Here is a 23,889-nt window from a genome sequence, read left to right on the forward strand (position 1 = left end):
GAGAGAGAGAGAGAGAGAGAGAGAGAGAGAGAGAGAGAGAGAGAGAGAGAGAGAGAGAGAGAGAGAGAGAGAGAGAGAGAACTTACACTTTTATGCAGGCAGTGGTTCGAATTTTGTTGATTGCCTTACTCTCGCTCTTCTCACTTCGATCGTCAAAAATGAGAGAAACATTCATATTTTTGTTTTACTATGGGGAGTCACTTAAGCGAGGGAGAACAATCCTTGCTTAAGCGACAAAATCCAGTGTGCACACGTCGCAAAAGTCGTCGCTTCTCGTAGTCGCTTAAGTGACATCTATAGCGGCGGTTTCTAAGTGACGGATGTCGTCGCTTAAACGATGCGCGAATTTAAAAATTTTCCATGTGTTGCTTAAAAGACGGTATCGCTTAAGTGACACACATTTATTTTACTCCCTCACTTAGCGCCCCCGTGGCTACCCATGGCTAGTAGTGCATTAGCCATGTGGCATGTGCAAGAGTTTGTGCTTGATGAGATCTATAATGAGAGAGTGAGAGTTCAAGAAGAGAAATGAGAATGTGTTTCAGCAAGAAGGAATAGTGCTTTAACTATTGGTTAATGTCATTGTTGCAACATGAGAACGTTTTAATATATTTCAAGAGATGTGAAGCCTAGGGTTTGAACTCATGCACCCAATAAACTTAACCCGTACTCAAATCATTGAGCTATGACCCCATTGGAAGGCCCTCTTTAGATATTAATCCATTTGCCCAACAATGTGAAGCATGCAAGTAGAAGTCACCACACACATAGAAGTTAAAATCAAAGGGTAAAAAAAAACCAATAAAATAAATCAAACCTCAAAATAAGAACTTATATTTGAGTTTTAAATATTTGTGTGAGAAAAAAATTATTACCCAAACTTTTCACTTAGGTAAGTTAAAAATAGCAAGGTTTTGACATCACATCTCGGTGAACATGTTCTTTTGAACTAAAGTAATAATTAGTAGGGACAATTGGGGGCATTTCTATTTTAGAGTTAAGGTGAAATTTTAGGTTCCCTAGTTGGTATTTAATGCTCGAAAACACCTAGGTTTAGTTTAATCCCACCTTCAAAATCAAAATTAAAAGGTGTGGAAACTTTCGAAAAGGATTTTAACATTTAAACATAAAAACCTTCTAAATGTTAAAATCCCTCTAATATAGGCATTTTGCCTCAATATATAGACATTTCACCTAAGATTTTTCACCTTTTGGGAAAAGGTTTTTTAAAAGGAGTGATAGGCTAGATACTCCTGTTTCTTTTTATTTCATGTGCGGGACGAAGGAAGAAACCGTGACAGAGCGTCGGGTTGACAAATCGGCGACTAGGTATATAAACTGGCTTATTACCGACTCATCATCATTTGAGATCAGTGTACAGAGAGAGAGAGAGAGAGAGAGAGAGAGAGAGCATTTCAAAACAGCAGAGAAGAAGAAAGGAATAAACGGGGAGGAATACGATCATTGTTCCGAACTCAGCCTTCAGCCAAGATGCCGAAGAAATTGGGCATCAACAGCAAAGCCGAGGAGGCCCGCTCTCGCAAATCGGCCGCTGTCTCTGAGAAGAAGGAGAAAGAAGCCAGGGAGAAGGAAGATGCCTTCTGGCGTGAGGCAGAGGGAGCCAAGTCCAAAGCAGCCAAGAAGAAGGAGGAGGACGCCGAGCGGCGAGCCGAGGCTCTTGCCAAGAAGGCCGAAGCCAAACGCTTGGCTGAACAGGAAGAGAGAGAATTGGACAAGTATGGGAAGAAAGTGGACAAGAAATTGGGCAGGGTTGCCGTGCCTGTACCCAAGGTCACTGCCGCAGAGCTCGCCCGCCAGAAGGAGCAGGAGCAGCAGCAGCTCCAGGCTGAAGCTGAGGCTGCAAAGAAGCGGGAGCGCCGCATGGCTGATACAGAAGAGTATGAGCGCATGATTGTTGTGGAAAACACCAACAGAGATGATAATATTGTGGATGCTCGGACACTTGATACAGCTTTAGCGCAGATGGCCTTGGCAAGTGAGCTCCCGCCTGATCGACACCCAGAAAGAAGACTGAAGGCCTCCTTAAAGGTCCGTATATTGTGTGGTCATATCTATGAGTATCAGACCAGTTTTGATACAGGCTAACTTGTAGGCCTCTTTTAAGATGCATAGCGAATCCTTGTATTGGGTGGTCATTTCTTGTAAGATCATGAATGTCAGGCCAGTTTTTGATACAGGCCGACTTGTGGCTTAGAAATAGGAACACAGGAACAGTGGATTTGTTAGTTATTTCATGTGTTTTGATGGTGGAGGCAGCTCTTTCTAGAGCATGCATTCCAATACGTCTTTTCTAGTGGTTGGAGGCTTTGTTCACACTATCTATAGGGGGATGACCAGCATTTTCCCCGGCAAATTATTGACTGTAGCAGGTAGATCAACATTTTTAGCCTCCAATTTGGTGCCCTAGTCCATTGTAGCACACATTGTTTTGTAGATTTCGGAGTGTGATTTTAGCACATACTGACTTTTAGTGGCATTCCTCAATCATCTAGTGTTTCCTTTTATCATTAGCTTGATTTGGTGCCCTCATTGATGTTTTGGGCTGTGTTTAGGGACTGATCAGTCCACACTGTATTGAACATTCTCTTGGACTTTAGTGCAAACTTTCTTCATCCATTCTCTTCTTTCATTGTGGTCATTTGCTTCCCTTTTCTCTCTGTGTTTGTGTTCTTCTTACATTGCACACTCTCACAGAACCTCCTTTCCACCTCAGCCATTGCCTCTTTGGACTTTGAGCCATTTTTGATAAAATGGTGGGTTACCTTTTTCCATTGTATTGATTGGCACATACATTAGGAATTTATTGTCTTGGTTCTTATGATCAACGGCATGCCAAAATCTCTACTGATCACGCTCTTTCAATGAACAATTTTTTTTGACACATGTTCATTTGAAGCGACATTTTTCAGATTTGCTGATTTTAATTTCAAATGTTGGTGATTTGTTTATTGTTCACATCATTGCAACATTATTTACAGCAGCCACATACTGACATTGCTTTTGGTGTATTTCGTCGTCCTTTGGCTCTCAAATTTGTCACCATTAAGGGGGGCATCCATATATCATTATCCAATATTCAGCTTCTCATTCAACAAGAACATTTACAACCCTTTTGTGAATCATTGGCAAGCAATGAAGTGTGTCTTGACACATTTCAAAGACACTAAGGATTTAAGCTGTAACCAGCCTTCCTTCCGTGGATGGGTGGTAAATCCCTGATTACAACTTAATTATAGCAGCAAACAATAAATGCAAATCTGAAAATACAAATTTACCTATTGATCTTGGACAATGCACATCCGATTGGCTCCAAAATTGGTGTCCCTTTCAGTATTTCTTTAGCTTTATTGAAAAAAAAGTTGATTTACAATTGGATTATCCTGATCCCCTTTGCAATCCAAACTCCCCTTCCTGTCTAAAGTGACCAGTAAGTCTTCAATTTGATTTGCCCCTTGATTCGGGCACTTAATTGGCCTTCACCCACTTCATAGATGATGGAAATGCCCCAAATTCAATGATTGGCTAGTGCTCCACCTGAATTTAGTTGAAATTCACCTTCAATCTTGAAAAATCCAAGTCTTGGAGCTTTCAATTTTTGGCATGCTTCTTGAGGCTGCTGCTAAATCCTAATTTTTGTTGTAAATTAGGGTTTACAGTAGAGAAATTTGCAATTTCTCAACCTCTAAGGGTCCAAATGCTGAGATCTTCGGAGCAAGGTTGTGAATTGGCTGGGAGATGAGAGAGAAAGATGTAGAGAGAGAGAATTTAGAGTTTTGTTGCGAAGAATGACTAAAAATCAGTCAAATGCAGCTGCTGCCCTACTACAACAGCTTGTAGATGCAAATAACTAAAGAAAATCAGTCATTTACTGCTGTTGCCTTGTCTCAACAGCTTGTAGATGCTATCACTTGTTGTTGATTGGTCTTTTCCTGCCTCTGGCTGCCTTAAAAGGTCCTCCAATGGTTGCAAATCACATCATCAGTATCTCCTCCCTCTCTCTTGCAGGCTGAAATACACTAAAAATGTCTCTCTTCAGTCTCTAAAGACGTTTTTCAGTCTTGTATGGGCATTTTTGATAAGTGGTAACCTTCCCAAATGGTTTTTTCAGCATTAGTTAGAATTAAATATTAATTTTCAGTCTTTAAATATTGAAAATTAATCTAATAATTATTCGGTGCCCTAAAAAATAATTTGATTGGCCAATAATTAAATTGGTTAGGTAACTTCCATTTTCGAGTGTCTCTGTGCCATCTTTGACCATTAGATTGGCGTTAGGTACCATTAAACGCCACTTCTTTAGTGTCACCAATTGACACTTATGGCCAAATGAATGACCTAGGCCAACAATTGGCATCGGATATTACCAAGTACCTGTGCGGCATAACTTATAGTAACTTTTGCCTTCAACATCCTGTGATTTTCTCGAGTCTTAGACTCATAAATTTATTTTAACCCCAATTGCACCTCATATGTGCAACATTTACTTAGTCATGTGATCAAAGATTAATCCACATGTTAAGTGAGGTTTCAAAAATACATGTTCTCATGATATAAGTATTTTCTATAAGGTTGATTCTTTACTTTCTTTGCATGGATATTTAGATAGTGATTGGGTTGGACGTTTAGATACTTGTGTTTGTTGAAAATATTGGGAGAGCGTGCAGTGGAAAGAAAAGTGAACACGGAGAAGAGGAGACCGAATGAAATGTAGAAGAGAGAAGGAACAAACCATTTGATGGCTGAAACATACAAGGCTGCAATGGTTAGTCCCAATACACAATGCTGAGCGTCAGTGTGGATGCCAGTTGGTAGCAAGGAGATGAGAGAGAATGAGGCTAGCTGAATGATGATCATAATGGATGAATGAATGACGGGGGCAGGTTGCCTATAAATAGGCGAATTGGGGCTTTTGAGCTACAACACGCTTTACAACCGATTAGCATTTTTTAATAGCCTCAAAACACACTTAATTAATGAGAAACGCAAATATGGTGCGCAACTGTGAGAGTTTTAGTAGTCCCCCAAAACCCTAATTTTTTGGGGCACCCTCCAACATCTATAAATAGACAAGCTGCCCACTATTCACCCTCATCCTTTTGTGCAGGTTTCTCACTCTAGCGTGTAGATTTCAGCCATCAGCCACCTACCATTTGTTGTCTAACCATCAACTCTCTGACACTCATAAATTTCCCACACGACCTTTTAGACATAGGGATATCTATCCTTTGCTTATGGATTGTCGTCACATATCCTTTGGGTCACTTCTACACAGGGATGTCCATTCTCAGCTCCCCGTGTTCCTCTCTCTCCACCTTGGGCTCCATAGGCGGTTACCATGCCCATACCTAGTCTGCCCTTACCCACATTTGGATCTTGCTATGTACACTTTTTTTATGCATGTGGGCACCGAATATCGGTGGTTACTTGTTGAGTTTGCTACTATTGGCTCTCGAAGCCAGACAATGATCAGGTCACGTTCTTCTTGAACAAGATGTCCGACAAATACTTCCATTTTATCCAACACATTATCTCACTACCTGGATTGCCAACCTTCTACGAGTTTGAGTGCCAATTCTTGTGTTATGTGAGGCTACACGATCAAGTCCACAGGAAGTCCTTCACACACATCCATTTAGAGGGGTAAGGCTAATTAACTGCCCACCATTTGTTCTCATCCTTTTGTGCATGTTTCTCACTCTATTGTACAGATTTCAGCCATCAGCCATCTACCATTTGTTGTCTACCCATTACTAATGGCAGCCCATCACTATCCAACCCTAGGCGGTCTATTTTCAGCTATCACCTTGCTGTTAGGAGGTCTCCATTTGCTGTGTCATTGTAGCACCTGATCAGTGTGCATTTCAGCATTTGGTGCCAAGCGATAGGTTGCTGCCATCTCTTCCACCAGGCGTCTACTGTAGTACTTGTGTTTTTGCTGTCTAGTAGACTGTCTACATCAGCAAATACCTCTCTTGTTGTCACCTTGGTTCCTTGATACTTTGGTGATTAGCGTTTGGTATTTCCCACACTTCGACACTTTGATGGGCGGTCACTGCACTTGGGATCCGTCTTCGGTGGATGTTACTCTCGAGTCTCCAACATTGCATTGCTTTGCCCTTGGGCATTTTGTACACTCTTACATTCATTTACATCATTTATTTACTTCAAAGTTTCTTCTCTTTGTGTTTATTCTTATGCTTGAGTTTTGAGTTTTTTTGTTTTGCGTTTTGAGTTTAGGATTTGAGTTTGCTTGTCTTTGACTAAGTCTTTGTGTTTTAGTCTTGGTCATACATGTTGTGTTTCCTCAATGCAAACCCTAGCATATCTTCATAGGGGCCACAAGTGGTATACAAGTGGCTAGGCCCAAAATGTGAGTGCCCAAGATAGCCTATAGTGTCCAAAACGAAATGCATTGACTTATGATAATGTTATAGCTCATAATGTTCTCCTCTTGAGGCTACTAGGCAAGAAACGATTGTATATAACATATATAGAATTCATCACCTAAAAGATAATACTTCCATATCTTCAAAGTATGGACCATAACTAAGAGCTCCTTTCTATAAATGTCCTATCTTTTCTTCACATCATTTAGATGACAATATTCAAAGGCTATGACATGGCTGTTTGATTAAACACTGCTTTGATATAATCACTGCAAGTATCTGCTTCTGTCATAAATGGTTTTATCAAATTTAGAATGATAAGAATGGGTTTGGAAGTGAGGGTTGTTTTTAGTTTTTTGAAGATCACATTCTCTCTCTCTCTGCATTGGAATGAGCTTTTTTTCTTTATAAAGTCATGAAGAGGAGAAGCCATATGTGCAAAATGTTTGATGAAGCAGCGGTAATACGACCATAAGTTAAGAAAGACCACACCTCATGTTCATCATGTAGATCAAACCATTCTTGAATTATCTTGATCTATTGATGATTCATTTGAATCCCTTCAAAAGAGATGACATCCCAACATAATTTATTTTATGCATGGAAAATTCACTCTTTTCACTATTTATTAAGAGTTCATTTTGTTAAAGTACTTGCAAGACAATCTTTGGGTATTGATGATACTCCTATTCATTCTGGCTAACACAAGAATATGATCAAAGAAAATATTGATATATTATTGATGATCTTTAAAAATGTGCTCCATCATCCGATTAAAAGTGGTTGGTGCATTGGTTAATCCAAAAAGAACCATGCAACCAGCCCTTCCTCTTGGATGGGTGGTGATTTTTTGATAAAGCACTTAATTACAACAATCAACAAATAAACATAATTGAAATGCACACTTTATCTTCAAAATTGTTGGACAATGGACACCCTTTTGACCCCAAAACTGGTGCCTCTTTGGATATTTCTTTACCTTTAATTGCCAATGAATGTATCAGAAGTCGAGATTCCACAATCTTCTTGGCTGATCCCAAGGTAATCGTGAAACGTTTCACCCTCCAAATGTCACCCTGAAATGTTTTATCTTTGGGCAAGTCCCAAGTGAAACGGTTGATTAATACATATGAAATGGTTTTCTATAGTTACAACTTACACATATATATGATGTGAATCCTTTCATATCAACAAATGATGTGTATCCTATATGTCAAAAACCCTTAAAAAATCAAGAAAAAATACTTTTTTCCATCTAAAAATCATGTTTTAGTCAGCCATTTCATGAAGGCATTTCACATTTTAGTGAAATGTTTCAGCCGTTTCGCTTTTCAATGTCGGTGAAACACGTTTTGCAATTACCATGGCTAATTGAAAAGCCCCTTGCTAGTCCAACAATCAGCAAACAAACTAGGCCAAATGCCCCTTGAATTTCACCCAGGACTTGGTCTAAATTGAACCCAACTAGCCAAATGCTATCTCAAATTTACAATGGATGGCTAGGCATTTGAAATCCTTGACAAGTTACAAATTTAAGGTGCTGATTTTAGTGTACGATACCTTCTCTTGTTGGCACGGGTCCCAAGGTGGCTTCTAAACCCTAATATTTGCAAAAATTTAGGGTTTATTACGGAAATCTGCTCCAAATGGTTGAGAAATGTTGAGATCTCTTGAGAATGGGCTGCAGTAGATGAGGGAATGCGAGAGAGAGAAAATTTAGAATTTCATGCTGAAAAACCTCATATTTAGCCTGCAGCCTGCACCAATCAGCATTTAATGCCGTCCTTGCTGCTGGAGCCTCCAGAATGGTGTTGCTATTACTAAATGCTATCGCCTACTGCTGATAATGGTCTTCCTGCTGTAGCTAGCTCCAAAATGGCTCCTGTCTACTGTCCTAGTCTCCAAGGGGTCACCCATTGCAGGAAGATCAGACCAGCAGTCCTCTCTCTCTCTCTCTCTCTCTCTCTGTGAAAACTCCTGAATGGTTGAGACCCAGCCCCAAAAAAAGTTTCTTTAGTTTGCATGGGCATTTTGCCAAATGAAAGTCTTCTAATCCCAATTTTCAGTATTATCCAGCCATAAAATTAATTCTGAAAATTAATTTCAGCCCATTTGACCTTGTCCAAAATTAACTATGCTAATCCATAATCAAATTGCCTAGGTCCTAAATCTCTTTGGACCCTTAGACTAGCATTAAAATTAATTAATGTTAGTCCCCAGTGTCACTATTGACACTTATTGGCATTGGGTAAACAATTGTCCTAGGGTCAAAATTGACACCGACCATCAAAACCCAATTGGCATCATTAGGAGTCATGATTGTCATGCCTTGTCATGAGCCTTAGTTTGAGTTAGACAAGGACCTTAGGAGATTTGACTTATCTATTACTTGTTTTGACAGGGCAGGTAGCTCATTCTAGAGCACTCAGTTTATTGCCTTTTAGTCTATTTTCTCCCCTAGTTGAGATTTTGTGTGCATTTCTCAGGCAGTTTTTGTATTCATCAATTTGCCTCACTTGCCAGACATTGTCCATCTTTTCCAGGATTTTTTTGAGATTTTCTAGCATTTTACTAGCATTAAATGCTGGTCAGCCATATTTTGGCTCTAGATTTCAAGTCATCCAGATTTGGGGATATTTGACTTGACTATTTATAGCCTCCCCCACTCAATTGGCAGACCATTCATTCATTCATCTTCTTTCTTCCTTGGCAGGTGCACACTTTGACTCCATCATCTTCCTCTGTCTCCGGTGTTGCCATCATCATTAGCATGATTTGGTACCCTCATTAACATTGTGGGCTGCGTGCAGGGACTCATTATTCCTCCTGTATTGAGCATTTTTTCCTTGTTCAATGCAGATTTCTTTTTTCTTTTCTTGCAACCTCTCTTTGTTTCTTTGTCTTTGTGTTCGTGCTGCTTTTTCCGTTGCGTACTCACATGGTATCATCGCGAGAGAGAGAGAGAGAGAGAGAGAGAGAGAGAGAGAGAGCAGGTTTCTCGTAGAGGAGACCACCCCAAACTACCAAGTGGCCTTGCCACATCAGCATTTTGTTGAAAACACAGCTTTTGCTTGGAGGCGTTAGTCTTCCTTGTGCCAGGTAGCCATTTTGCTGCCCACTCCCTCTCCTATTAGAGGCAACAGGCTCCCCCAGTTAGACAAGTCTTCTGTTGCAAATGTAGTGTTGCTTGGTCAGGCGAGGACTCTCCTCTGTAAACGCAAATAGTCTTTGTATAGGCGACAATATTTTTCTGCCAGGTAGACCCACTACATCGGCTTCCTTGTGACCCTGTAGTTGTTCCCTCTTGTTTCGGGGCTATCTACTATCAAAACATAGATTTCTTATGGGTGTCTTGCAAGATTTTGAAGATGTCTTACAATGAATTTTGTGGCTTTGATGATATAGATGAGGAATCTTCTATGCAATTCTTTGAATGGTGGCGAGATTATCGCGCGGATTGTGAAGTACGGAGGTCACTTAACCCGTTTGCTCGTGAACCCTCTCCTCCTTGTTTTCTCTATGTCTTATAGAAGGCCCGTGTTATTGGCCTCCATATGCCATCAATGACACCCTCTATATAGATGCCCATACTTCCGAGGACCGGCTTGATGGTTCAAACTACTCGCTTTGGTCATGTAAGGTTGAATGTATCCTTGATATCTTCAATCTTTGGGATTTTGTTACCCATCCTATTCCCTGTCCAGTGGAGGATTCCACTGTTGGAGCATTGATGGATTGTTCGGCGTTATGGGATCGGTTCAACTCTGATATTTTCTCTTTATGAGCTAATAGGATTTTATCCCAATGCATGTACACAGGTTGTGGAAAGCAGTAGAAGTGTAGACAAAGCTTACTTCTTTGTACCATCAGAAGACATTTGCCCACCTTATTACTCTTGCGAAGAAGTTACGGATGCTCGTTGTTGATGATTCTCCTTCCATGAAGGATCATATCAACAAGTTGAAGGATATGAGGGATGAGCTTGCATCCTTTGGTCGAATGATCTCTTCAGAGAATATGGCTATATTTTTTCTGACTCAATTGCCATCTCCCCATTTTGATGTCTTCTACACTAGCCTTCTTACATTGAGGACCCATGAGAAGCTTCTATGGGAGAAGCTTGCCCTGCTTGTTTTGGAGCATGATGAGTGTGCCAAAGAAGTTGCTAGTGGATCCACCTCCACTAAAGCTTTTGTTGCAGGTTTAGAAGGGGGGAAGAAGAAGAAAGGGAAGTCAAAGGCTAAAAGACAGGAGAGTTCTTCAGGCTTTGACTCTGATTTGGAGAAGCCTAAATGCCCATATTGTGGGAACGAGACACATCCAGAGAAGAAATGCTGAAAGAAGTACCCTCACTTTCGTCCGGGAGCGAAGGATGGATCTAAATCATTTGAGCCTTCTACCTCTACCCTAGTGGTTACCCATAAGTTAGTGTTGCTTCATATTGTTGATTTGGAGGAGCCTTCTTCAGTGGTTGCCTTGTCTTTTGAGTGGCCTTGGCTAGTTGATAGTGGAGCTTCTAGTCATATGATTCCACAATGTGATTTGCTACAGGATCTATGCCCTTTTGAGAATTTAGTCACTATTGGTGACATTGTATTGGTGCCCATTTGTGGTATTGGCACTTTGTCGCCTATTCTAGGCTTGCTTTACTTAAAACCCTAAAATGGGGCAAAGTTCGAGAGAGTTAAGTGAGGGCTCTCAAACTTTCTATTAATAGGCAGTGTGCCCTCCATGCTTTCCAATCTCGTTTTTGTAGATTTCAGGTCTTTTAACTTGCTACCCATACCTCTGATGTGGAGGACATCATAGTCCAAGTTAGCCATTGCTGTCTACAATAGTTTGGTGCTTTGTTTCTAGCCTTCCACCCACTGTTTAGAGCTGATCTCAGCCAGGCGACTGTTGTTACTGGTTTTTCCTGTTGTCGCCTGCTTACCATGTCATCAATCTGCCTATGGTTATCTGTTGGAGTTGTTGCCTGATTAGTTTTCTCTCTCCTTAGCTATTGCCACACTGTGCAGGTTGTCGGCCAGCCATTGTTGGCTGCGTTTGGTAGTTTTCTCTCTCCTGCAATAGTTGCCTAGCCCTAATAGGCTGCATTTTGTTTTCTCTCTCCTCATTGCGTTTACTGCATATTCTCTCTCCTCTTTGCAGTCTATATCGGATCTAGCACTCACACTACTGCGTTTGTTGGTGTTTGACACTCGGAGGCTACCTTGCTGCATTTCCAGATCCATTCGGAGTATGACACACTCTCGAGATCATTACCCTTGCCCTAATCCTCAAGATATAGGAGTTTGTGGTACATCATTCACTCTTTGTATAGTGTGTTTGCTACATGAGCATTGTATATTCAGCAGTGATCCACCACTTCATTATTTTCTGTGTTCATTATCTTGGAGTTATCCTAACCCTAATTGTGTTGTGTGTTATTAGTTTGTGCCTTGTCGTATGATTGGTATTGTGTTTTTATGTTTAGAGCATCTTATCACACATTCTTCATCGTGAAGGACCATAGAGAATAGTTGTTGCTATCCAATCTATCCTCTTTTGATACATAAGTGAAGACATCACTTTGTCCTTGATTTGCCATGATAAATGCCACTCTTCCAAATGCATAAGAGCAATGACAAAAGCTGGCTTGACTTGGAAATATGCAAAATTCTAGAAATTACAGCAGATGCCACATTGTAGTCAACTAAGCTATGTCACACTTGACCATTACTCTCTCAATTTCCAGATTTCAGCAAGCAACATGCTGCCCAATGCAAGAACAATGCTCAGGAGCTAAAAACACAAATGCCCCAAAATTTGACTGTCCAAATCCAATGTGTAAGATTACAGTTAATTTCAAACTGAAACTTCAATACATATGTCAATGTGTGCCAAACATACAAAAGCCCCAAAATTGCTGACCCAAATTCTAACAAATTTATGCAATTTGTGCACTGAAGCCACGCTAAATCAAAAATCGACCTTTGCTTGGAAAAGCCCTTTGCTTTGGCTCTAATGTTTTGAATAAAATGATAAAATATACTTGTGGCAGGACGAGGCAGCTGAATGTTGACATGCAATCAAAGTTGTCGAGCTTCTCATAGGCAAGTGGAACTATTGACGGGGCTGGTGGCACAGCTTGGCGGCTGCTGGCGGTGATAGGGCGATGGGGCAGAGATTGTAGATGGTGCAATTTACTGGGCTGGTGTGTAGTGTAAGCTGTAGGGTGATTGCTGGCTCGGCGTCGCTGGCTGTTGATTAGGTGGCTGGCCGTTGGAGGAGACGGATTGGCTGGGTGTGGGAGTTGTAGGGCGGCCTGTAGAGAGGCAACTGCTGGCTGGATAGGTAGTGGCTGCTTCAATAGCTGGCGGACAGGGTGGAGCTTCGGTAGTTGCCAGATTAACCTTGTGCTCTGATACCACTTTTTTTTTTTTGATCGAATTGTGTAATATAAATACGCAAATAAAGAATAATGTGACTAGGGGAAAAAACCTCTCTTATGGAGAGTAAAAAATGCCCTAAGTGTCCTACATGTGGGTCACCGACACTCTCCTGTGAGCGTAGGTGAGTAAAACCCAACAAGATGATTTTTCATTACTTTAGAAATAGTAGCTGCAGATACAACAAGAACATATTCCCCTTTTAACATGATATCAAAAGTGTGTTTTTCGCTTATGGTGAATAGTGATCTCTTTTGCACGAGAGTCAATCACTGCATTCATACAATGACACCATGGCATACCAAGCAACACATCACAACCCTCAAGTGGAGCAATGAAGAACACTTTGTTGTCCACATATCTTTGTATATGCAACTTGTTAGAATTTGCCAATTCTATGGGCAGTGCCCAATGTTTTAGTCTTTAGTCGTAGAGTCTCCAGCATTCATAACGCTGACATCGCACAATTTCATTGATGTTTGTGCAATAAATTTGGGCCTTATTGTCTTAGAGTCTTCAGCACATATCAAGAGACAGATTTCAGTTGCTGTTCACTGTTGGCACACAACCCGAGGTGACATTACTGCAGAAATTCAAGTAAGGTACAAATTTCTTCAATTTCTTTGAAGTTTTATGAAGAAATTTGGGACTTTTGCTCGACATGCATTTCAAGGCAGCAAATAAGAGGTACAACAACATTTAATTATTGCTACAGTCAGATTGAGCAGAAAATGTTGGGAAATTTCTGTAAATTTTTTTAAGAATCGGCATTAAGTTGCTGTAATTTGTACTTTTGAGGGCGTGCATTAGGAGGCAGGTGTGGTACAACAGTACATTGCTGTTATTTCTTGGCTGAGTGCTGATTTGGGTTAAATTGGGCACACTTTGGTATTTATTTGACAGTTTGGTACTTGTTGCATAATCTCCAGGGGATTTTTTCATTGTACAATCTATACTTCAGTAGTAGACAAGTATTTGGTTGCAGATTTTTGCCCATTATTGACAGCATGGTACGTCAAGGGACTAATGATCAGAGCAACATCCTTGGTGTCCTCACTCAAGAAGACAAACTTGATGAATCAAATTACCCGTTGTGGAGTTTTATGGTTTGCAACCATCTTGTAGCGGACTTGTGGGACTATGTTACAGGTGATTTATAGTGGACTAGGATGTCTTACACTTCAAACACCTCAGCGTAACACTAGAGGACAAGCTGTTGGTGCTGCTATCCCTCCTCCCCCTACTACCAAGGATCAGAGAAGATGGGACTCAAAAGATGTACATACACTTTCTTTGATTGCCTTGTCAGTGAAAAGATCGATCATTCCACATATCCGGTCTTGTAAGACCTCAAAATCAGCATTGGATGTACTTGAGCGTATGTTTGCAACACATAACGAGGCCAGAATATTTTATCTTCGTAGAGAGTTGTTGTTACATTAATAAATGTAACTTATGGGGAGACAAGCGCGAGGGATGACCGTCCAGGGGCCTTGGGCATCCGAACGGGGTCAAGGGGAGCCTAGAGAGTAAGTAAGTCTAAGGATAGTATGACTCATCTGAAGCTGACGGCTGGGAGTTGGATCAGGATGAGGAAGCCAACAACCTTCTAGGCGAGGCTGGGTGGTGAATCGAACAATCTCTCTCGTGCTGTTGGGACTCTCGAGCAGAGGGGGCACTTAACTGAATTTCTGACATTAGCATAGGCGTTATTTAACACTGGTATTAGAGCTGCTAGGTGACATTACCTGGAAAGAGTCGAAAGGGCTTTACGTCCTTGTCGTAGTGGAAGCGTGGGAGGCTTTTTCGGAAAAGAACCGTCGGGTTCGTTTCTATTTGGAGCCCTCGGGTCCCATTCCTATCTGGCGCGCCAATCTAGAGCTAACGTGTTACTAGTCGGTAGCGGTGCTCGTCAATCCTGCAGGTATCCACGTCAACACGAAGTAGTCGCACCAGGCTAACGCGGGCGTCGCCAGTAGGGAAGAGGGACAGTGGACGACAGGATTCGAACCTGCGTAGGCGTCGCCAACAGGGAAGGGGGATGGTGTAAGACGTCTCGGGCAAAATCCCGCCTAAGTGACAATAGTGGTTACAGCTAGTTCATACGTGACCTGTCGGGGGGAGTGTTTAATCCCATCTTCATCCTGTGTTTCTACTTGACAAGTCTTACTCTCACGCGACCGGCACCGATAGCTGCCCTATCACTATAATCAGGGAAGTACCTCATCTTGTATGCAAATTTCTTATATTTGCTTTCTAATTCCAGTGTATAAATGGAGGGTAAAGAGAAAAAGGGGGTAGTCGAAGATTTTAGTTCCGGGGACCATTCTATGGTGGATCCCCATGAAATGGAAATTCAAGAAGAATAATGGGAAGAATTTTTTGCTACACGAGAACAATTTGGTGATTTAACTGCTCGTGTGCAAGCACAGGGGGTTCAAATGGAGTTGCTAACTCAAGCATTCACAGAAATAAAATCTCAATTAGCCTTATTATTAGAAAGGGATAAAAATAAGGTAGAAACCTCAGACATTCCATCTTCATCAAAAGATCGAGATGTGATTATGTGAGATCCTAGGGAACCCCATCAAAAGCTAAGGGATAACCCAGTGTTAAAAGATATGAAACCCCCTTAGTTTCACGGGGAGGAAAAAGACAGAAATAAAGACACTATCTTTAATTTTCTTTAAAAATGGGGGGATTTGCACAAACTTAATAATACTCTACTACATTTCCAAGCGCTGGAGGCCAATTTAACCTTGGGGCCAAAGGCATATAAATGGTGGAGAACTTTAAAGGAGGCAAATAAAACACCTGAAACTTGGACTCAATTTGAATCTGTCTTTTTAAAAGAATTCCTTCCTGAAAATGAAATGGAAAGAAATTGGGAAGATTGGGATTATGTCAGACAAAAGGAAAGACCTTTGCTGACATATCTCGAGGAATATCGTGAGATAATCCTCAAATTAGAAGGAATAGATGAATTTCAAAAGACAAGAGGATTCATAAGGGGACTGGATAAGGCCTGTAAAAAGGAAGTGAAAAGGAGCGCTTGAAGAGGCAATCAAATTTGCATTAATCAATAAAGATAATACGCCTCCAGGTGCACTTACTAGTCTCACTGATACGGAGCCCAAGACTAAGGAATTTGAAGCCTCAATATTTGTAGGCAAATTTAAAAGGAAAATGCCAGTTCTGAAGGGCAAGAAACAACCCTTTGAAAAGAAACAATATGAAAGACCAAAGTTAAGCCAAGATGACTTTGATAAAGCTAAAAAAGAAAGGTTGTGTTTCAATTGCCTATCTCCTAATCATGCTGCTTGGAATTGCCCTCAAAGGAAAAAGGGGGAAGATAAAGGAAAGGATAAGGACAAGGGCAAGGAAAAAGAGAAACAAATCCATGTAGTGCAGACCCTGGAATTAAAGGGGCATGAAAGGTATAAATCTTTAAAGGTCTTGCACAAGGATGTTCAACACAGGTGTTGTATATCAACTTCTATGTGGCAGCCTACTTTTGGGCCACATGATTTAGTTAGAGTGCATGGATTGATAGCTGGAAAGAGGGTTAGAGTCATGATTGATGACTCTGCCACCCACAATTTCATAAATTATGCACTTGTCAAAAAATTAAAACTTCCCCAACAAGAGTGGGCATCAATATGTTGTTCTTATGATGCAAGGTCAAGATAATAAAATATGGGATACAATGGTATCCAATTTGGAAATTGAGATCCAAGGATATAAAGATAAACTTGATTTCCAAATTATGAATATGGAAAGAGCCAATATTGCTTTAGGGAGGGAGTGGCTAAGGGGATTGGAACCATCCTTAAAACGTAGTTATCATCATAATACATTGGAATTTGAAAGGGATGGTAAGACTTTTGTGATTCAAGGTGAACATGAAGTATTTGATAACCCTTTGTTGTGTTCCATTGAAGTTCAAAGGCTGATAAAAAACGAAGCTTGTGAGATATACATGCTATGGTCCCTTCGTGTACAGAACACTTTTACTTTTTGTAATATAAAGCAACAATTTTCTTATGTTTGTGAGTTGAATGTAAGTAATGAATTAAGTGGTTTGTTACATGAATTTAAAGATGTGTTTCCTTCTGATTTACGAAGTGGCCTTCCACTAGATAGGGGTGATGTAAATCACCCAATTGACATAGATTATTGACATAGATAAGGATTCACACCCTATTTCTAAACCACCTTATAAACTAAGTGAAACACAACACCAAGACGTCGAAAGACAAATTAAGGATTACCTTGATAAAGGGTTTATACAACCCAGCAATTTGTTGAGCTAAAATATGCATTACTTACTGATTAGCCTCTTAAACAGCCCCAAAACACACTAAAAATGCTCTTTTAGAGTAAAACCCTAAAACGGGGAGCGGTCCGAGAGAGTTCAGTGGAAACCCTAAAACGGGGAGCGGTTCGAGAAAGTTTAGTGGAAATTCTAATTTTTGGGGCGCCCTTCCACATCTATAAATAGACAGGCTGCCCCCATTCAGTCATCATCCTTGTTTTGCAGGTTACACCAGCCCACACACCCTCTGCTGCTGTTGGCGCCCAGTTTCCAGCCTGCACCTCGCCTCCATCTGCTGTCCAGCCATCATCGACTGCAGCCACATCATCTTCAGCCTGTCCATTGCTGTAGGCGACAGCTCTCAGCTGCTGGCGACTGCACCAAACTGTCCCAGATTGTTGTTCAGCCTGCTGTCCATCATCTCCAGGGTCAGCCAGCCTGCGTTTTCAGCATTGCAGGCCCTGACACTCTCAGACACTGTTTCAGCCTGCTGTTTACAACAGACTGTGCACAGTTTCCAGCCCCCGACCGGTGGTACACTGCTGCGTTTACCAGTTTCCAGCCTCCAGACTGCTGCGTTTTGGTGACCAGCCTGCTGCCGTTCACTATTCAGCATTCTTACACTCCACTGGTGGTCACAGAATTGGGATCCGTCTTCAGTGGACGTCACGCTCCGACATTGCTCTGCCCTTGAGCACATTGTATACTCGTACATTCATTTACAGCATTCATTCACTTCAGAGTTGTGTTCTTTCTCTCCCTTCTTCTGTTTGTGTTTGAGTTTTGAGTTTTGCGTTTAGGGTTTGAGTTTTGAGTTTTGTGTTTAGGGTTTGAGTTTTGCCCTCTGTGTCTGTGTCTGTGTATTTGTGTTTCTATCGTGGTCGTACATTCTGTGTGTCCTCAGTGCAAACCCTAGCACTCTTCTTAACGTGATATCAGAGCCGGTGCTCTTGTAAAGAGTATCTTGCGGATATTATTGAGAGCTAGTCTTTGTGCAAGGGACACAATATGACTCGTAAGTGAATCACAATGTCCCAAACATCTTCTTCTCTAGTTCTTATGATGTCTTATCAGGCTTCTCCATCATTGGAGGCCCTGAGACGGCATTATGGACTCGGTGAGGACGACACTCCACCTTCACCAGATTTCACTAACATGATAGAGGAGGACTTTGAGGAGTACTATCGCAACAAGTATGGTGATGTTTACACCCCTCCTACCAGTTTTACTACCACATCCAGACTGGTTGGTGAGGCTGGCCACCTCTCCGATCATGGAGGACATACGGCATTTGGAACGTCTGGCGATCCATCTTCATCATCTCAGCGAGGCCCAATGTCAGGTTTGTACAATTCTTTTGTTTTGCATGAATCAAAATCCTCGCCTGTTTCTTCTTTTGAGGTACAGGATCCGGATGGCTTTGCGTATGTGAACTAGAGGGGGCTCAAGAAGCAGACAAAATTTAGGTACATCTACAACTTCTGTTTCATTTGAGCATATCACACACACTTCTCACTTCCCTGTCATCCCACCCTCTTCTATATCACACCTCTCATCATCTTTCCAAAACCTTGGATTACACTCCACATCTGCTTCACACACCCTAGGGGTTGGATCTTCCATCTCCACTCCTAGCCCTTTTTCCTTTTCCATCCCATTCTCTACCTCTTTGCACCATGGTACTTCGTTAGGGGGAATGCCACCCTTTAACATAGTGCCTCTCACCTTTCAGCACATGAGCACACCTATAACTCTTGGGACGACTGTGATGGGCATTCCCCTCACTATCCCTAGCTTCACATCTTCCATGACCACTCATATGCATGGGTTTTCATCCTCAGCTTATGGTGCGTCTTCACACTCTCCTTGGGTTACACTTACGCAGGGATTCCCATCTTCTGCTCCCCGTGTTTCCATCCCATCTCCTTGGGTTCCTCATGTGGTTACCATGCCCATGCCTAGTCAGCCCATCCCTACCTATGGATCCACCTTGCACACTACCCGCATGCTTGGTAGGCACTCTGGGGCCCATTCTCAAGTGTACTCCACTCCCCCATCCTACCCCCACTACACTTTTTCACACTATCCATCTCCGAGCACTACCACTCTTGTTGCAATGGCCAAGAATGCCTTCACGGATAAGACACGTTTTAACGGGTCAAATTTCACTACTTGGTCGAATTTCATGCAACAAGTGCTTGAGTCTTAGGGTCTTTGGGACCTCATCATTGGTCTAGAGCCTATGCCGGACCCTCGACTAGCTCACCCTGACTACATCCGTCAATGGAGAGTTCGCAATGCTACAACCAATGTTGAGCTGATGCAGGGATTGCTTCCCGAGTTTCACTCTCAGTTGCAGCACTTCCTGCTCGCGTCAGAGCGTTGGAGTCACCTTCTCGACCGCTATGCGGCTCATGATCGTACTCGACGCATCAATCTCGACTTTGAGCTTCAAGAGTTCTCTCTTAAGGAAGGGGATGATCCGAAGTCAAGCTGGTTGACTATAGGGGGTTACTTGCCGAGTTCGCCACTACTGGCCCTCCAAAGTCAGATGACGATCAAGTTACATTCTTCTTGAATAAGTTGCCCACAAAATACTTTAATTTCATTCAATACATCATCTCCCAACCTCGATTGCCAATCTTCTACGAGTTTGAGTGCCAGTTCTTGTGTTACACAAGGCTGCATGATCAAGTCCACAAGAAATTCTCATCACAGCCTTATTCAGAGTAGAGGGGGTTGGTTGCTTCTTCTTCGGGAGGGAAAACCACCAGTGGCAAGAACTCGCTAGATGCGAAGGCAAGCCAATCAAATGGTGACTCCTCTTCCTCTGATGGAACCAAAGAATCAATACCTATCTGGCAGCAACTCCCTAAGAAAAACCAGTTTTGCACACACTGCTAGAGAGCCGGCCATGTGGACGAGGAGTGTTGCTCCAAGGCCCAAGGTCTTTCACCTAAAAAGCCTTAGCAGGCCGCTGCGACTTCACAGTCCAGTGGGGCTATGTCTTCCACTGCTGCCCCATCTGCTTCTCCAGCCCCCACAACGACTGTTGGACATGCGGCACACGAACAGCCTCAGCGACCATCCTTCTCTACTCCTAAAGGATTGGCTGATTGGTTTGCAGGTACCGATCTCGTTACACTTCATGCATCTATCTCACCTTCCTCCCCACCTCATCAGGCATTCCCTTGGCAAAGCCCTGCTACTGGACGTACGCGATGGTGGCCACCTTCTTAGACTAGCATGTCTCTAGGTTCTTTTGGATACCCTAGGTTAGTCTAGCATTCATTTTTAGCACTCTTAGAGTCGGACCCATAGGATTTTTGTCTCTACATTTTAAGTCTTCCGCTGCATTTACTCACATACACATACACATTTGCATCTTTGCACTTGTTCCTTCAGTTAGCTTTTCATTTTAGTTTAGTTTTGTTTTTGGAGCATCTCACTATTGACCTTTGTGATTGCAGACTTTGATCTCCTTTGCAGGTTTTGTTTTCAGTGTAGGGCTAACATGTAGGTTTGCCTAGTCCTACCTGGGCTGGAGACTTGGAATGTGCGCCGTTCCTTCATGGTTTCATCATCCTTGGAGTTTTGCTCTTCTATCAGCATGGAGGCTTCTCCTCCCGAGGCGGATCGTGCAGCATCTCTCTTGATGCTATCATGGCGGTGACTTCTACCTAGCTCTTCCAGCTGGGATGCTTTCTCCTCCTCTTCATTCCTTATGGTTCTCGGCACCACATGAAGACCGACATCAAGCTCCTCTTCCTTCTTCGGCATCTTCATCCAGGTTGAGAGGGGGTTCCTACCCTTCTTGGTATTCTACAGGCTTCAGCACTTTGTCTTTGATATCGGCTTCTCTCCCCTGTTGTACCTTACCCTTTGCATTGCATGATTTCATCATCTTTGTACTAGGGCACTTAGTTAAGTGAACAATTTTTCCATGAGGGACACTGTCCAAGTGGCACTTGCTGCATGAGCATTCTTCAGCATGTAGCATGCTTTGCATCTCATTGTGCAGAGCACCACTTGAGCGGATTCTAAGCTATTTCCATGGATACCTCATCACCTACTTTTTCTCGTCATCGACACTCTGAGTGGATGGGCTAGCTTGTACTGTTTTGTGATGTGTTGGGTGTACCCTCTCTACTCTTGTCTTTTGGGTCACTATTCCTCAATCGGCGACATCTCATAAAATTTATCATACTTATTCAAAAACACACACACACACACAAAAGTTTCATGTAGTTTCATCCGTCTTTGTAGGGCTTGGTAGGCCACTGGGCAGCCGACGTGCACCCTTTGTCCGATGCCCTGTTCTCTTTGGGGTGACTACTTGGATTCCCTTGATAAGATAACCATTGTCTTTGCAGTCTTGGTAGGCCACTAGGCAGCCGATGTGCACCCTTTGTCCGATGCCTTGGCTACCTTGGGGTGGGACGCCTTGGGGTATATCAACGTCACAATGGTGGGCCTAACCTTTCGGCTCAGTTTTGGGCCTGAGAGGGGATGTTGAGCTAAAATATGCATTACTTGCTGATTAGCCTCTTAAACAATCCCAAAACACACAAAAAATGCTCTTTTAGAGTAAAACCCTAAAACGGGGAGCGGTTCGAGAGAGTTCAGTGGAAACCCTAAAACGGGGAGCGGTTCGAGAAAGTTTAGTGGAAACCCTAATTTTTGGGGCACCCTTCCACATCTATAAATAGGCAGGCTGTCCCCATTCAGCCATCATCCTTGTTTTGCAGGTTACACCAGCCCATACACCCTCTGTTGCTGTTAGCGCCCAGTTTCCAGCCTGCAGCCCGTCTCCATCTGCTGTCCAGCCATCATCGACTGCAGCCACATCATCTTCAGCCTGTCCATTGCTGTAGGCGACAGCTCTCAGCTGCTGGTGACTGCTCCAAACTGTCCCAGACTATTGTTCAGCCTGCTGTCCATCATCTGCAGGGCCAGCCAGCCAGCGTTTTCAGCATTGCAGGCCTTGACACTCTTAGACATTGTTTCAGCCTGCTATTTACAGTAGACTGTGCACAGTTTCTAGCCCCCGATCGGTGGTACACTGTTGCGTTTACCAGTTTCCAACCTCCAGACTGCTGTGTTTTGGTGACCAGCCTGCTGCCATTCACTATTCAACACTCCTACACTCCGACTGGTGGTCACAGACTTGGGATCTGTCTTTGGTGGACGTTACACTCCGACATTGCTCTGCCCTTGAGCACACTGTATACTCTTACATTCATTTACAACATTCATTCACTTCAGAGTTATGTTCTCTCTCTCCCTTCTTCTATTTGTGTTTGAGTTTTTGTGTTTGAGTTTTGAGTTTTGCGTTTAGGGTTTGAGTTTTAAGTTTTGCGTTTAGGGTTTGAGTTTTTCCCTCTGTGTCTGTGTCTGTGTCTTTGTGTTTCTGTCGTGGTCGTACACTCTGTGTATCCTCAGTGCAAACCCTAGCAGTCTTCTTAACACAATTTACCTTGGGCTTCGCTAATTTTATTGGTGAAGAAAAAAGATGGTTCTATGCAACTTTGTGTTGAGATCAGGCTATCACCAAGTAAGAATTAAGGCACGGGATGTTCCTAAGACAGGATTTCGTATTAGATATGGGCATTATGATTTTTTGGTGATGCCTTTTGGTCTCACTAATGCATCAGCCACTTTTATGAAGCTGATGAATAGTGTGTTATGACCCTATCTAAGACACTTTGTAGTAGTCTTCTTGGATGATATCTTGAAATTTAGTAAATCAAGAGAAGAACATTTGGAACACTTACGATTAGTATTCCAATTGTTAAGAACACTCTCCCTTTATGCGAAGAAAACTAAATGTGAATTCTTCGCACAAGAGGTCAAATATTAGGGGCATATTATCTCAAAAAAGGGAATTATGATGGATCTAGAAAAAGTAAGGGCAATTATTGAATGGCCATCTCCAAGGAACCTGGAAGAGTTGCAGATCTTCCTAGATTTATCTGGATTTTATCGTAGATTCATTCAAGATTATGCCAAGATAGCTGTTCCAATGACGGACCAATTTAAAGGGAAAGGGGAGAGCTTTAATTGGGGAAGAGACCAAAATGAAAGTTTTCAAAAACTTAAGGTAGCTATTGCTACAGCTCCAGTACTATTAATTGTGGATCCCAACAAACCATTCGTGGTTGAAGTTGATGCCAGTGATAAGGCAGTAGGCGCGGTCTTATTACAAGAAGATCGACCAGTTGCTTTTGAAAGCAAAAAATTAGACCGTGCAAAACGGAATTATTCTGTTTATGAGAGGGAGCTGTATGCAATAGTACATGCAATGAAGAAATGGACACACTATCTGTACGGTGCTAAACTTTTGATCTTGTCGGATCATGAAAGCATTAAGTGGCTTAATGACCAACCGGATCTACAAGGGTGTAAAGCCAGATGGGCCGAACTTCTCCAAGAGTTCGACTATGAAATAAGGTATAGAAAGGGAAAGTACAATATAGTGGCTGATTCACTCAACAGAATGCCCATCATAAATGAATTGAGTTTTACTCAGTTCACTTTCGATTTACTTGAATTCTTAAAAGGGAAATGCCAGGTTGATCCGGCATATTCCAACATATGGGAAGCAATAAAAAATGGAGATCCATATGGAAGAGCCTCCATTGAGGAAGGAATATCTAAGGATGTTCAACAGGGAAATGGAGCATCAGGGGTTGCTCAAATGGGATTTAAGTGGAAGAACTTTAGCATTGATAATGGT

The 23,889-nt window shown here is 42.2% G+C and overlaps 1 protein-coding gene across 1 annotated transcript in view; it reads left to right on the forward strand.

Annotated features, from left to right (window-relative positions):
* Nucleotides 1-1,283: 1,283 nt before the first annotated feature.
* LOC148009106 (uncharacterized) overlaps nt 1,284-23,889 on the forward strand; it is a 64,570-nt gene continuing 41,964 nt past the window's right edge. The window contains exon 1 of the mRNA XM_087673805.1: nt 1,284-2,049. Within this exon, the coding sequence (XP_087529931.1) occupies nt 1,492-2,049 (558 nt within the window). The 5' untranslated portion in view covers nt 1,284-1,491. The remainder of the gene's footprint in view (nt 2,050-23,889) is intronic.

The sequence above is a fragment of the Lygodium microphyllum genome, unplaced genomic scaffold (genome assembly GCF_053477565.2).
Source record: "Lygodium microphyllum isolate KBCC unplaced genomic scaffold, Lygodium_microphyllum_v1.1.10 scaffold_39, whole genome shotgun sequence".
Classification (NCBI taxonomy): domain Eukaryota; kingdom Viridiplantae; phylum Streptophyta; class Polypodiopsida; order Schizaeales; family Lygodiaceae; genus Lygodium; species Lygodium microphyllum.